At 39.1% G+C, this 14721-nt stretch overlaps 1 protein-coding gene across 3 annotated transcripts in view; it reads right to left on the bottom strand.

The window, feature by feature from the left end:
- stard13b (StAR related lipid transfer domain containing 13b) overlaps positions 1 to 14721 on the bottom strand; it is a 57909-nt gene that overhangs the window by 20425 nt on the left and 22763 nt on the right. The window contains exon 1 of one of the 3 annotated variants that reach the window (XM_072392142.1): positions 10514 to 10652. The exons of 1 other annotated variant lie outside the window; for it this stretch is intronic. In XM_072392142.1, coding sequence (XP_072248243.1) covers positions 10514 to 10637 — 124 coding nt within the window. In that variant the 5' untranslated portion in view covers positions 10638 to 10652. Of the gene's footprint in view, positions 1 to 3592; positions 3844 to 10513; positions 10653 to 14721 lie in introns of those variants that run through there. One more of the 3 variants, XM_072392141.1, reaches the window with a different exon arrangement.

Genomic DNA, 14721 nt, shown 5'->3' on the forward strand with positions numbered 1-14721 from the left:
AGCTAAGTACATGTATATGACACAATTAAAAATAACAACAACAAAGAAACAGGTTCAAATCACTCCTAAATGTATACGCCCAAATAGACTGAAATGGGCCGAGACACTCTGTACATCCTTCAAATTGCCATCTTTCTGCATCCTTCTGTAAAAACAACACAGCGTGGCTTAGGTGCAAACGGCTGTCAAAAGCCTGTATCATTTGACCATGGATGTACAAATTTCTCAACCATAACAGAAGGCAGTGACCATTTCACCAGGCCAGAGATTGGAGTCTGCTAGCTGCACCAAGGTCAAGAAGTCATTAAGAAGGGCCATAGCAGGGTGAGGCAGCACAGACCTTCTTGTCTGAGGCAAAACAGCCTTTCAGTGAGGAGAAGCATCAAAAACAGTCAGCCGGCAGGTTTTCAGTCACGCTGTAACTTTCAGCTGCTCTAGCTTTCAACAGAGGTACTGATTAAGAGTATTTCCATGACAAACAAGGGACACTTGTACACACTAAAAATGGTCTGAGTCAGGTTTTCACTACAGTCAAGACAACAGTTGAGACTTTAACCAACAAGCATTCAGAAGACTGCTTTCTTAAAATATAACTTTTATTATTTATTTATTTTTATTATTGACAATTGTTACAATATATATTAGATACCCTTTACAAATATAACGATTTTCTGATGCCTGAGTAGCAAAAAGAAAAATAAAGAAGCAGAAATCCTGATATGGGCAGAGTGGAGAGGAGCTTAAACAGGCATAGCAGCCAATCTAAAGTACTGACATAATAATCCAAAAAAATATCTTCAGGAAAGAGGTACAGTCCTGCACATCAAGACAAACCTACTCACACAACAATCTAACAATTTCTATGTTTTCCAATCTTATCCATTTAGTTCCAAAGATGCTGAGACACACCAGGCAGAATAATAAGAACTTGTAGATCTTTAATTTATCTGAACAACACACACTCATGCTGCCCTGACATACCATCAACTGGAAACATGACCAGGACAAAACAAGCATCCATGGAACTTGGGGTGAGACAATACATGAGTAATTCTGCCCGTCAACATAGCCCCCACTCACTTTCAACCTGCTATGTCAACAGAGCCAACCAGCTGGAATGCAGGAGCCACTAAGCAAGATTACATGCACAGAAAGTCAAGCTACGGTTAGAGTTTGCCCTGGCCACTTAACTACACCACCAACCTTGTCCAAGTATAAATTCACGGACTGTGTAATGAAGGTTTTGATTGAACTACGTACAATGCCGTAATGCTGTCTAATGTGTGAGACAGCGCTGCCTCTTTGAACTGTTACTGTGGAAGATCATAGTTCCTGTAAGTATATTTGAATTCACTGCGCAGACATTGTCTTTAAGTTACTTGAATTGTACATGAAAGATGATTTTGTTTGATGATACTACAGCTATAAAAATCAGGAACTTATTAGTGACAGAGGAAATGCTTTAAGCGACCACAAATTGGCGCATAGACTCAATGGGCTTCATCACAGTTTCTAAAGTGTTGAACTATCTGACAAAATAAAAAAAAAGAAAAAAGATGGAACTTTGGAGCATGTGAGTGACCAGGGAACCTTTGATTCTAGTTGAGTTTATACATGCAGGCATGATTCAGCCCCTAATGGCATCATCTGGTTGTGTTAGTCTGGTTTCGGGAAGTTTGATTATGTACAGTTCCAGTCATTTTAAAAGTCTGGTTTAGGTCAGACTAACTAATGTAAACCGGCTGACTGTAATAAGTGAAGATCAGTTCTGTGAGTCTGAATTAGTTCCTCAAAATACTGTACTCAAGTTTTATCCCTTTTTGTCATTTCAAACACTACTTAGATAGTGACATGAGGTATGAAAGAAAATTTGATTGATACACTGCATTCCTGGTAAAAATAAGGTACAAAATTTGATACTGCAAGAAAGTTATGGCATTTATGACAAGTTACATTAAATCACTACAATTACTAAATTAACCCAGAAGAATTGTTAAAACTACAGGAAGCAGTCTGATGTGAAACTTACACAACCTTGCAATGTAAACACAAAGGTGACTGTTTGAGCATAAATTATGTGTGAGGGAGATCTGTCGAATGTGTGTTTTGCTCTTAAATAAAATGCTTGATTTAGATTTTAATTCACAGAGGAGGAAGAACTATAATTGTGTTCATGCATTAAATCTTTCAATTAAATTGTAAAAAAGCAGCTTTTGGTGTAATTTGTCCTACTTTTTCCATCGCAATACAATACACATACAAAACAAAGAGAATTCTGTTATCTGTTATCATTCACCCAAGTACAGTTGTACTTTTAGAAAAAACATGGAAACTGACGATAAATGTAAAACTAAAGCTGTTATAATGAGGTTTTATCCAGAATTTTTCCCAAACAACACCTTACACATACATATTTTTTGTCCATGTCACAAATAACGTTAAATTGTTGGTTTGCTTTCAGACAGACAGCTGTAATCTGAAAACACATGCCAGGTTACATGACTCCACATGCCGGCAAACATCAGATTATGAAAATGTCTTAAAAACAAGCCTACCGTTACATGTACGCACAGCTCCAGGACATCTTCACACATCTATTCAACAACGAGCTCTGAATATCTTCCACATCACCAGGATCAAAACACAGCCTTTTCCTCAGCACTCTGTGGTGATACAGGAAATCTTACCCACACAATAGGCTGCATTATCTGACTCATGCTCTCGTCAGTGTGACTGGAGAGAGAACTATGCTTCGGAGGATCCCTCTGTTATGACATGTGGCAACGCTTTGATCCAGCTTCAGGGTGCTCACACCTGAGGAACCAGGGGTCATGGTGTTTTGTTCTCCCTATTGTTATGCATGCCCTACCCCTTCCTGGCCTCAAGTGAGTGACCTTAAATCTCAGGTAAATGCAAAGACAAGAGGTTAGAGGTCTTGGAGAAAGCTAAATAAGAGGTCAAGACCTTTTACACTGAAAAAACACAGCTATTGCTCTCCTGGCAACACACAGCAGTCCACAAATAAGCTGAGGGCTTGTAAAACTGTCAAGTAAGACATTCATTGATATCTCTTGTTTACACACTGGGCTCGGCTCTTCTTACACAACTGATCCTATAGCTTACCACCTATCAGTGTTTGTTATAGTCAGTCGATACCACTCACTTACCACCATTTCACCCTTGACTACCAATTGGCTTAAGGTCAAGTTTAACTTTTTCTGCAGTGTTGCACACAAACACACCCTGGTAGCAGTGTATGTTTGTCCTTCAAACATGCTTTTTATAGATTTCCAACTTTATATAGGGACATGCAAGAAAAAAAACAGACATTTGACTGAGAAAATCAGTTCAGTCTAAACAAACAAGGCCTGTCCTCACTTTTTAGCATGTTGTTCTCTCGTCATACAAACACGTCACATCTTATTCACCACATGTTTTGACTACCAGCTTGCTTACACATTCCTGGAACCATGTCTAAGGGGGATTAATTGAAACAGAAAACCCCACACAGCCAAAAATAAAGGCAAGACTTCCACCGTAAAGACTGAGCCAAAGGAGTGACCTGTCATTTCTATCCAAACATCTCTCCTACCTCCAGCAATCCTCTTGAGTAGCTGCTGCCTGGCAATGATCCTGCCCAGCCTGTAGCCAGAGCGTCTGCGGTGATGATCCATTCTCAGGTAGATATCCTGAGTTTCAGGGGTCATACTGCCCAGACACTCATTGCCTGTGGACTCAGGAAGCTCTCGAAACATAGCAGTAAGGCTTTACCCAAATGATCCCCTGACTAGTTGCTGATACACACTCTCCCACACAGTCTCACCAACAGAAAACTTCACATACATGCGCAAAAAGCCTGAAGTGAGCTGAGAGGGAGGGCACAGCAGAGCCCAGGGGGAGGAGTGCCAACACTTCAGTCTATCCTTGCCGGCCATGTGACCACATTGAAGCCAATGGCAAGGAAACAGTGAGAGTACTGCCCACCTTGCTGAGTTGAATCCAATGTCTGTGTGAAGGCTTGTCAACTTCCCCCTGCTCTGGAGGGAAATATAAATACCATTGGAATGCCTATGAACTGAGTAAGGGGAGCAGCAGTGGATGATGTGGGGTGTGGGAAGGCTTACAAAAATAGTGGCTTTTGGACTCGCCCTGCACTAGAACAACTCTTCTGCTGTTGCTGGTGACACAGGTGCCAAATTTACTGGGTGAGAGTGAGTCTGTGCCACTTTAGAGAAAACTGAAGAGGAGAGAGGAAGAGGGAGAAGTTGTTTTTTTGGTTGGGGAATGCTAATTTCTGCTCCCCAACCCCCACCACACTACTTCTACTTCCAGTTGCAGGAAGTTCTCTCTGTGGGTCTCCTCAATGTTTCAGCTACCCAGCGGGTGAATATGCCAGTGGCCTCCATCAATTTCAGTGAACACAATTAAGATCAGACAACAGTGCGTCATTTATGCAGTTCCCATAGCAAAAATCAAAGCCTCTTCTGACACAAACTAATCACATCGCAAATGTTGAAGTCAGTGTTCAATAGCTAAAGATGCTTTTCTATTTTATTGAAAAGAAAAGAAAATTCTCATTCCGAACTCATCAATACTGATGCTAGGCTAATAAGCTTGTGTCAGCTGACAATGGCATTGCTGTGAGGGCTCCAGCAGCGAGTAAGAACTGCTTGGAATAGAAGGGGATAAAGGTCCAAGATACTTCACAAAGTCATACTTTGATAAAAACTACAAAGCACAACACAAAAAAGAAAAGGGAGGAATTTTTAGGCATAGGCTGCAGTTTTTTTTTGTCTGTAAATAAGAAACAGGTGTCTTTGTTCTTTCAGCCATCAACCATATTGAAGCATTTGATTATAAAAACGATTTGACTGGAGGATTAAAAGAAGAAGCAATGACAAAAATAGCAATCTACTTCAACATGGCTTCACACTGTCTGCTTTGAATAACAAAATGTGTTTTTCTTAAAGCCTACATTTTCACTTAGTTGTAAAATCCAAAGATGAGACTTAAACTATCATCTGGAAACATTTGACATAGATGCAAAAAAAATTCACACCACTCATTTACGACAAAATTAAAACACAAGCTCCACTGATTAAAAGTGTGCTCGTCTCAGCTGGTTAACAACAATCCTCTCACATCTGAAATAGAGTCTACATCCATACCAGCACATCCACCCAGTGCCAATCAAGATCCCTTCCACTATGTGAACATTCTAGCCTCAGTATACAAGCTTGCCTGTTTAGTATATGAGCATGGCGCCATAAACGTGAATAGAGCACAAATGGGCAAGCGACCAAGTTAAACACAGCCCCTGTCTGTTCCACTTTCTGGCTGGCAAAATCCACCCAGGCTTAAGCTCACAAAGACCACAATTCAGCAGCACACTTCTGAGCCTGCTGCACGTTTTCATAAACTTCTCCTGGGTTTAAGGGCCCTCCCCACACCCTCAAGTAGTGCTATTTTAATACTAGACTGTTGCTTTTTAAGAGTGATGGTTCAGCTTTGTTCAGATGATTTCATCAGTTGGTGACACATTTTTCCTTTTTTTCACACACTAACACCTGTATTCATTCATCAAGTCAAAGGTTTGCGTAAAGCATCAGATTCAAAAGTAAGTGGCAGTGTTGCAGAAACAGTGTAAGCTCAATGAATCAATTTTTCTGTTTTACACTTCCTTTCTTGTCTAGACAACAGAACTTACCAAGTGCATCAGACGCATCACATTACGGATCTATCACCCAGCGTGACAATGAATGAGATTAATGGGGTCGTCTGTCTGATTCAAAATAGCTCTGCAGGGATCGTGAAAAAGATGAAAGCTCTCCAGTGTGATCAGAGATGCCCTTGTGTTTAATTTTTTTTCTGCATGCCATGAAGAAATGGCTGTGGTCTGTGCTTAGATGGAGCACTGACACTCCAGCCCTTATCAGACATGATACAACACGCCTCTGTCTGGGTTTCAGAGCTCAACTACTATACAGCATGGCAGCAGGAATGCAGACTCACATTACAGACACACAAACGCATACCAAGGCTCTGTGAGGGGCTGGCAGGGTTGACAAAGTGGATTGTATTGTTGATCATAATGAGGTCAGTAAAAGAATTACAAAATACCCTTTCAAGAAAACAAATTCATATGAAAGCCGAAGGATGTTTCTTGAAATTGGAAGGAACAGACATGACCTCATATCAAATTCATGCATTGCAGCATTTCATGACGCCGAAGATGTAATGTTGGCAGTTAATGCAATTCCAGCCGTCATTAGTTTTCCATTCTAGCACTCAGTCTCAGCCAGGTGTGATTACAGAGGGGGAAACTTGTATTCTGATTCATCTTGAGGCAGTAACTGCTGTGAAGTGGTTTGATTCAGCAGCAGACACATGTAATCTGCACTGGGCAGCCCTGGTTGTGCTGTGGCTTTGTTTCCTGTGGTTACAGCTTAAGAATAGCCCTAGTGTGACAGAAGATTTCCACCTCATGAGCCATCAAATGTCTGAATTCTGAGCTCAGGTCTAGTTGTAAATCATACTGTAATACTGCAAGTCCAGTTGAGCCGTGTATCGATAGTCTCGATAGTCTACAGCAAACTATTTTAACTCACAACAACCCCTACAACTGTTGACACAATGAGGATCTTTGAGCCAGACATCCACGGGTATTTAACTTTAGCAGCACTCCTCAAGCAGCTGCTTAACGCTGTTGTTCCCACAACAAAGGTGTGTCCCAATACCGTAACAGACCTACATTTTGTGTGTTTTAACTTTTGGAGTATTTTTCAAAACTCTATTTTTAGTTGTTTCCCTTACAGAATAGAATTATAAAAGCTCTGGTCCGATACAAAGACAGCAAGTCAGCTTAAATGCCAGGTACTGACAGTCAATATGAAAAAATGGACACAAAGTTCCAGCTAAATGCAGATTAAACTATGAATCTCCATAATATCCCTCCTAGGCTGAAAAAGAAGAAAACAAATACACTCTAAGATACATGAAAAGTCACAACTACGCAATACTTTGTTGACTGAAAGTGAATTCAGTAGCTTCACTGGATTTAAATGAAGTTGTGGTAACAAACGGGTTCACGTGACGCCAGAGGAAAGATTTTCATTCTGTCTAAAATAAGTTCATTGAGTATTCGTGTTTTTTAAGTTAATTTCTTAAGGTAATCTTTTTTTTTTAAGGGGACCTGAACTTAAAAATGTCACAAAGGTCACATACATGCATGGAAAAGGTCTGAGTGGAAAATTAGTGCGTCGTCAGTCACATATGGAAAAATGCAACTAAGTCATTTTTAATCCAAGGTACATTTTCATTTTTAAAACATGTGCTTCTCACTCATAATTTAATTAGATTTTCACAGACATTTTTACCCTTATTTGGGTACAATTTAATTTAAGTATCAGTACTTTTACAAGATATTCAGGCTTCTCTGATATATTCTCCTGATAAATGTTCTCTAACTGGTAAATACGTTGCATGCATTGAGTGTGTCAAGCAAATCTCATGATACATATAAAGCATAGTATGTAAAAAGCTCATCATGAGTAAAGTATGCAATATTTAAGTAAAATATATATAAAAAACACAACTCTTTGTGTTGTGTGGATTTAACCGACTTCATTGGTTTTAGTTATCTGGACTCTCATCAGTTTAGAGTATTCATTTTGAATAACATTTCTAAAGAAAAGAAAGGCGATGCTTGTCAATTAAAATGTACCCATTAGACCGATTTTATATAAGATGGCTCGTACATTATGCAGGTATATTGATTCCCATATATGTTTCTTTCCCCATATGCATATATTTATTCCCTTTTCACTTGACTTAACGCAAATGCGATGTTGAGCTGAACCTTTTGGTATCACAGATAATGACTATGGAGGTAGTTTATTGGGTTTAGTTTAAAATGCAGCTCTGATATGCTTTGATCTATGTTATCTATGTTGGGCTTTCCTGGTCATGGAATGTTTCCACCATAATCAGTCAGAAACTGACACATACGGGCTTTGAATAAAAAAATAAATGGAAGACATAAAATGTCCCAAGTCATACAGACCATTTCCCACAGAGACTCGTCTTCGGAAAAATATGATTGACACAAGACAAAGAAAACTTCTATACAGCTTTTCCATAGCCAAAGTACAAAAACCCTTATAAGTGGGGCATTGAAGAGTACATTTAGGAATGAAATGTAATGCTATAACACAAGACATGCAACTTCCAGACGAAACCAAGGAAACATTTCTTCTGCAGAAATGCCTCAAATAGAAGTCAAACTGTTATACTGTGAAAAAAATTATGCAAGTCTCCAGTAATTAATAAGAATTTTGTGATATATATTTATCCGTAAAGACTGTGACAGCTCACATCTATCACTTTCCTTCTGGAGTAAATCTGGAACTAACATGAATTAATCACAAACGTATATGTAAAGATCAGCATGTGTTTTATATTTGTGTTCAGCTGAGTGGCCCTCAAGTGAGTGAAAGATACAGTATAAACACAACAAGTTCGAAAGCATATTCTTCACCTCTGTCAGTCTGTCAGTGCATTAGCTGAGAGATTTTATGGAGCCTGCACTGAGATTTTCTGAGACAGCTGCCATCCATCAGAGTTTAGCTGTAAATGAGTCACGTTCTGCGATGTGACACACACACATTTCCTTCTTGAGTGGCCAGATCCATCTCTGATGAGCAAGAAATTAGCTGTTAGGAGCTGAGACCTGAGCTAAATTTCATACATATCCAGAGTTCATCCCTCTGATTCCTCTAACATCTGTTTTGGAAAAGAAATTAGCAGCTGCCAGCCTGGAATACTGCATTAGGACTGGATGCCTAATACTGTGATCTACATACATATCGCTGGAGCAAACTGTGCTGCATCCCACAGCCAAGAGTAAAGGCAATCTTCCATGAAGTGATAAAAAAAAGTCCCTGATCTATATATGTTTCTTGTTAAGTATGTATATTTGCAGCCTCAAGCTCAGGAATGCAGACTGCGTGGCACTCATCACTCACTTTTAATACATACTCTATCTGGAAAAGAATGCAGGGTTAATGTGTCAGATGTCCAGACATCACAGCACTCAGCTGCTCCTCCAGTGATGTCCCTCAGCAGGCTGCACAGCTGAGCCAAGCACAAGTCAAACTACACACAAAATAATACAAGACTTTGTGGGAAAGCTGAACAGGAGCTCCAAATCCAGTTAAACAAAGAGAGCACACCAGTGAGCTGTGATATCACATAAAACATCTGGTCTCTGTTTGTATGACTTCAGCCTGCCTGATGAAGACAGAGCTGTTTTATAATTCAAGTGGCATTCCCACTCGGGGAGCTGATGTGGTCAGTTCGCTTCATCTAGTGGTAAACTTAGGCAACTGCACTAATGATTGCTGACTGCTCTCCACTTCTGAGGTATCTGTCTGAGTAAGTTTAATGGAAATATGGCACCTGGCATTAATCTCTAAAGCGCTAGTTTAGGGGGATCGGTGTTACTTAGTAATTCTTTCCATTATATGTTTTGTACTTAGGAGAGACAGCTGCACTGTACTTCACACACATCAAACATTTTATTCGAGTCATACTCCTGAGCAACTGCCTGGGTTGGTTTATTTGCAGTCAAGTGTTTATAATAACTAGCAGAGCAACTGAGAATAAACGCGGATTGCCTCTCTCTAAAATAAAGTGACTGGGGAGCATGTGCAGAAATGCTTTAATATACACTACAGAGTCATGTAAAAGTAAAAATGTGTGACAAGCCACAAAGACTTATACCTTAAAAAGAAATAATAGTACCCGAATTCAATGAGTATTGAAAGATGAGCATTATTCCTGGATAAAACCCAAGTTTACTGCTATGTTAAGCTGGTTTATGTGGACAATTAAGCCTTTAAATCACAAATCAAAGGTGAAAGTTGACAAAAAAGTTTACATTCACTAACTGTAACTATTTTTCCGTTACACATGGATGTAAAAAAATACTCCTGAGCGCCCCCTTGCGGCATAACAATTAAAACACTGTCATTCGAGACGGATAAAGTTGAGAAGGAACACAGTAAGTAGGCAATGCTCTTCTGCACGTGTTGGTAGTTAATGACACGTTCAGATGGTGCTTTGGGGTCGCATGTCCGACTCAACGTTGCACAACTTCTACTATAAATACAACATTAGGTGTCACGTCTTAATTGTTTTCTAATTCCACCGGGCTCATGCAAATATGCATTCACAGCGCATTTAATGACACGGCGAGGGTAACTACTGGCTGAACTTCCACTCATCAAGTGAGAAAATTTACCATTGTCAAAACAAATTAATCCCGTATTTACAGAGCATTTTCCACCCAACTCAAACTTTTTGATTGGCGTACAGAAGAAAATGAAATATGTCATTCCAACAAAAGACAAGTTCAAATACTCCTAAGATGGGCTGAATTTCGCCTACTGTGGTGGGCAACGTTTCACTGCACTTTTAGAGCGGCTGTCGGGTCTTCCTGCGGCGGACTACTGACCTGCCAGTCTCCGCTCTCTGACATTCTTCCAGAGTAAATCCCATGCTTTGGATGTGGAGCTCCGCAGCTGCTCACTGAACGACCGCCGGAGCTTCAGTTTCGCTGAGTTTCTCTTAGAAGTCATCTCAAAACCTCCACTCGGACATAATCATAAAATCCTCTCGTTCCCACACAAATCTGTTAAAAGTCTCCGAGACAAAAATCACCTTTTCCAGGCTGCGAGTTCTTTCATCCACAACAGCAAACCTCACTTTAGTTCCCGGTCTTCATAAGAGTTTGCCAACATTTTGAAGGGACATAATAAATAACTGTATTCCTCGTTGGTTCGAGGCGAAAATCAATAAAACGAGTAAAGGTGAGAAAGTGACAGTAAAGCACGAAGACAGGCTTTTACACTTCCCACCAGATGTGCGTGCGTGCGTGTGTGAGTGTGCATGTGTGTGTGAAGTGATTCACACACGGCAAGCGAGAGAGTCGTGATACCTTCAAGTGCTGTGGGAAACATGGTGATTACCAGATCAGCACATATTCAATGATGAAAAGAGATGGTAAATAAACACGGAAGGAAACGAGGGATTGTGAGCCTGTATATAATACAATAGATGGACTCATTATATCGTTTTGTAAATAGTATTTTGAAGTAAAGTCTATTGTTGATTTTAGGCCAAAAGTCACGGGTTTTTTGAGCCATCAAACATTTTTGTTTCTTCATAAACTAAAAATAAAATTTTTTTTTTGCAGAGTTTCACAACAGTACGGTTTCATAGAAAGTTCAAGAATATTTCCAAGGCAACATCTTTTTTGTCATTGCTTTTTTGTCATTGCTACCATTCCTCTGGAAAATTTGGCAACATTTAAGAGGAGGAAGGAGAAGCTTATAATTCATTAATATGGTAAGCAGACAAAATTAAGAACAGATGGGAAATGTCAGCCTCATACGTGATATATATCTACAAATTAACAAAATAGAACAAACAAAAAACTGTTCACAGTTTTTAAATTATGCTTTGAAACTACATTAGCACAGTAACTCTTGAAAAAAATTAAATACAAATGAAATAGTTTGTTATTTGAATACCATAAAAGCAACTGAAGCTGCAAATAGATTAATGTAGATAACACAAAATAACTATATCAATGCTGTGCTGGAAACAGTGCCACTGACACCTTTTCCAGGCATTTTAACAGTTCCAACAAGTGTTCATGGCAGGACCATCAGCTTTACATAATCCACATGAAGGCACCACTAGCTTCAGCCCATGCATCACCCCTCCACCACAAATATATACCTCTGCTTCTCTCAAATCACTCTATTCACATCTATGTAATCACTCTATCCAGTCAAGTCATTCACATCATTATTATCTCAAACACAGTAGCACAAACTTTGAATAATTCTGTAACAACAAAATTTAATTTATATGATTTGGTCATTTTAAAAACTGATTTCTTTAAACTTTTAAAATAATGTGCAGGTCTGAGCTTGGATATCATTATCGCCTACAGGCATTACTCTGGACGTGTCTAAAACACAGGCTTGACACAGACCTGTTTACTATTGATAGCATTTTCACAGGATTTCATGTCACAACTTAATTTTCTGTTGTTTTAAAACTTAACTAGAGTTCAGCGAGTTCTCCCCAGATAGTTTAGAATAGGTCAACGCTTCAACAGGAGCATGGATTCAGTTTCAGGACCATTTACTTTTGTTGTTACAAAACTTGCACCCCAAATCCTGAAACAAAAGAAGACCATGGTTCATGTCTGAAGAATAAACAGGATTAGTTTTTTCTCTAAGGTTACTGCTGCAGCTGCCTGTAGGACATCAGCATCAATAATCGTTCCACCAGAATTATTTTAGGTATTTCCTTCTATTATTGTATGCCCACTCAGGCGGTGCATGACCCAACAGCAGTGATATCATATCATGAAAACCTTTCTTGGGTTGAGATTACTGTTATAACAGGTTTGAGTCCATTCTAAACACATGGAGTGACTGGCTATAGAGTGACAGTTTCTCAAATGAACGGACCTCTGACAACCTCAGTTTTCCATCTCAGTATGAAACTTTGGCACTTCATTTCAATAAGGAAATAGACCCCGTTCGCCACTAAGCAGGACAGATGATTTACACATTAGAGCAAAGCCACATGGTGAAATATCTCAGCGCAAAGTTGGAAGATATTAATAAAGGGGCTCAGTTTGTTAGTAACTATGTTCAAAAGGGAATTTATCGCACTCAGAATGATGAGAAAACTGCATGCACAATAAGAGAGCACAGAAAACTGATTAAATTGTACTATACCCAACTTAAAACGTAAATACCAACATGTTTTCCTAATGAAGCAATGCATCAGAATTTGTCCAACCACAGTGAAATAACTCAAATATTCTCAGAGTGAGAGAAGTTTTCATCTGGACCTGAGGGATTTTGTCACCATTAGTCACAGGATTTAAAAATTTGTGAGAAAACATCACACATTTTTGGGTTTAAACTGGACCAACAGTGATTGGGATAATGCTATTTTCGGTGATTTGTTCAGACCTCAGGCTGAAAATGCTTGGAGGACAAAACCCACTTACATACACTTGGCTATCTGGAGAACCTGTTACATTTGATCCTGTGACTTTTTAGTCAGGGTCAGGGTTAAGCTGAGTCAAGCAGTTGGCAGATGGTCACGTGAACAAAAAGCTCAAAGAGAAAAGGGATAAATGCTTGGAAATAAAACCTGAGATTTTACAACAATTACTTAATGATAATAAATTCTATCTCAGTTTGAGAAAGAATGCAATTCCAAGTCTTAAAAAAAATCTAAGTTTAAACAGAAAGCAGAATTTTATTCTCAATCAAATATAGAAAACGCATCAATTGTTGTACATTTTACTATTTTATGAAACGAGTGTCAAAAAAGTTGGGACAGGACCATGTTCACAACAGCATCCACTCTTCTTTTAATAACAGTCTGTAAACATCTGGGAATTGAGTAGACCAGCTGCTGGATCTTTGAGAGAGGAATGTTGTCCCATATTTGTCTGATAAAGGTTTCCAGCTGCTCAACAGTCCTGAGTCTTCTCCTCCTGTGTTTTCTTCTCTGTTGTATTTTGAGTTTCATTATGCACCAAATGTTTTCAGTCAGCGAAAGATCTGGACTGGAGGCTGATCAGTCAAGCATCTGGACTCTTCTACTACGAAGCCGTGCCAGTGAGACAGATGCAGAATGCAGTTGTGCAAGGCCTTCTCTGAAGAAAATGTAATCTTAATGGGAATATCTGTTGCTGTAAAACCTGCACATATCTCTTAGCATTGATAGTGCCTCTCCAGAAGTGTTACCAGTTACCAGTTCAATAGGCACTGATGCACCATATGCCATCAGAGGTGCAGGCTTTTGAAATGAGTGCTGATAACAAGCCAGATGGTACTTCTCCTTTTTGTCAAGAAGATTCAGTGTTCATGATTTCCAAGAAGAATTTAAAATTCAAATTAATCTGACCACATAATAGTTTTCCAATTTACCTCAGTCCATTTTAAATAAGCTTTGGCCCAGGGAAGACAGCAGTGTTTCTTGATCACGTTCACTTATCGCTTCATGTGTGCATGAAGTAGAGCTTTAACCTGCATGTGTGGATGGCAATGCGTTCACAGACCAAAGTGTTTCTGAGAAAATGCAGTGATTTCCCTCACAGAATCATGTCTGCTTTTACTGCAGGGCTGCCTGAGGGCACACAGATCACAGACATTCAATATCTATTTTCAGCTTTGTTCCTTCCACACAGAGATGTCTCCAGATTCCCTGAATCTTTTGATGATATAATTTACTGTAAATGATGGAACACTCAGAGTACTCTGTATTTACAATGAGCAACAATGTAATGTTTTGAAATTGTTCCACAATTTTTAGATGCAATTGTCTAAAGACTGCTAAATCTATGCTCATCTTTACTTTTGAGAGACTCTGCCCCTACAAAGTGCTGATTTTATACTCATGATGTCACTGACCTTTTGCCAGTTAACCTAATTTGTTGCAACCCCTTCCTCCAATCATATCTTTTTAGTACAACTTACTTTTTCATCTTACCATTTTACGCTTTACCATTTTTTTCATTTTACCTCACTCAACATCTGATATGTTTTCTATGTTCTATTGTGAATCACATATATGTTTATAAAATTTATAAAGCCTTGCAGTCTGTGTTTATCATCATAACAC

This window comes from Leuresthes tenuis, unplaced genomic scaffold (genome assembly GCF_036924035.1).
Source record: "Leuresthes tenuis unplaced genomic scaffold, fLeuTen1.0.hap1 SCAF_9, whole genome shotgun sequence".
Classification (NCBI taxonomy): Eukaryota; Metazoa; Chordata; class Actinopteri; order Atheriniformes; family Atherinopsidae; genus Leuresthes; species Leuresthes tenuis.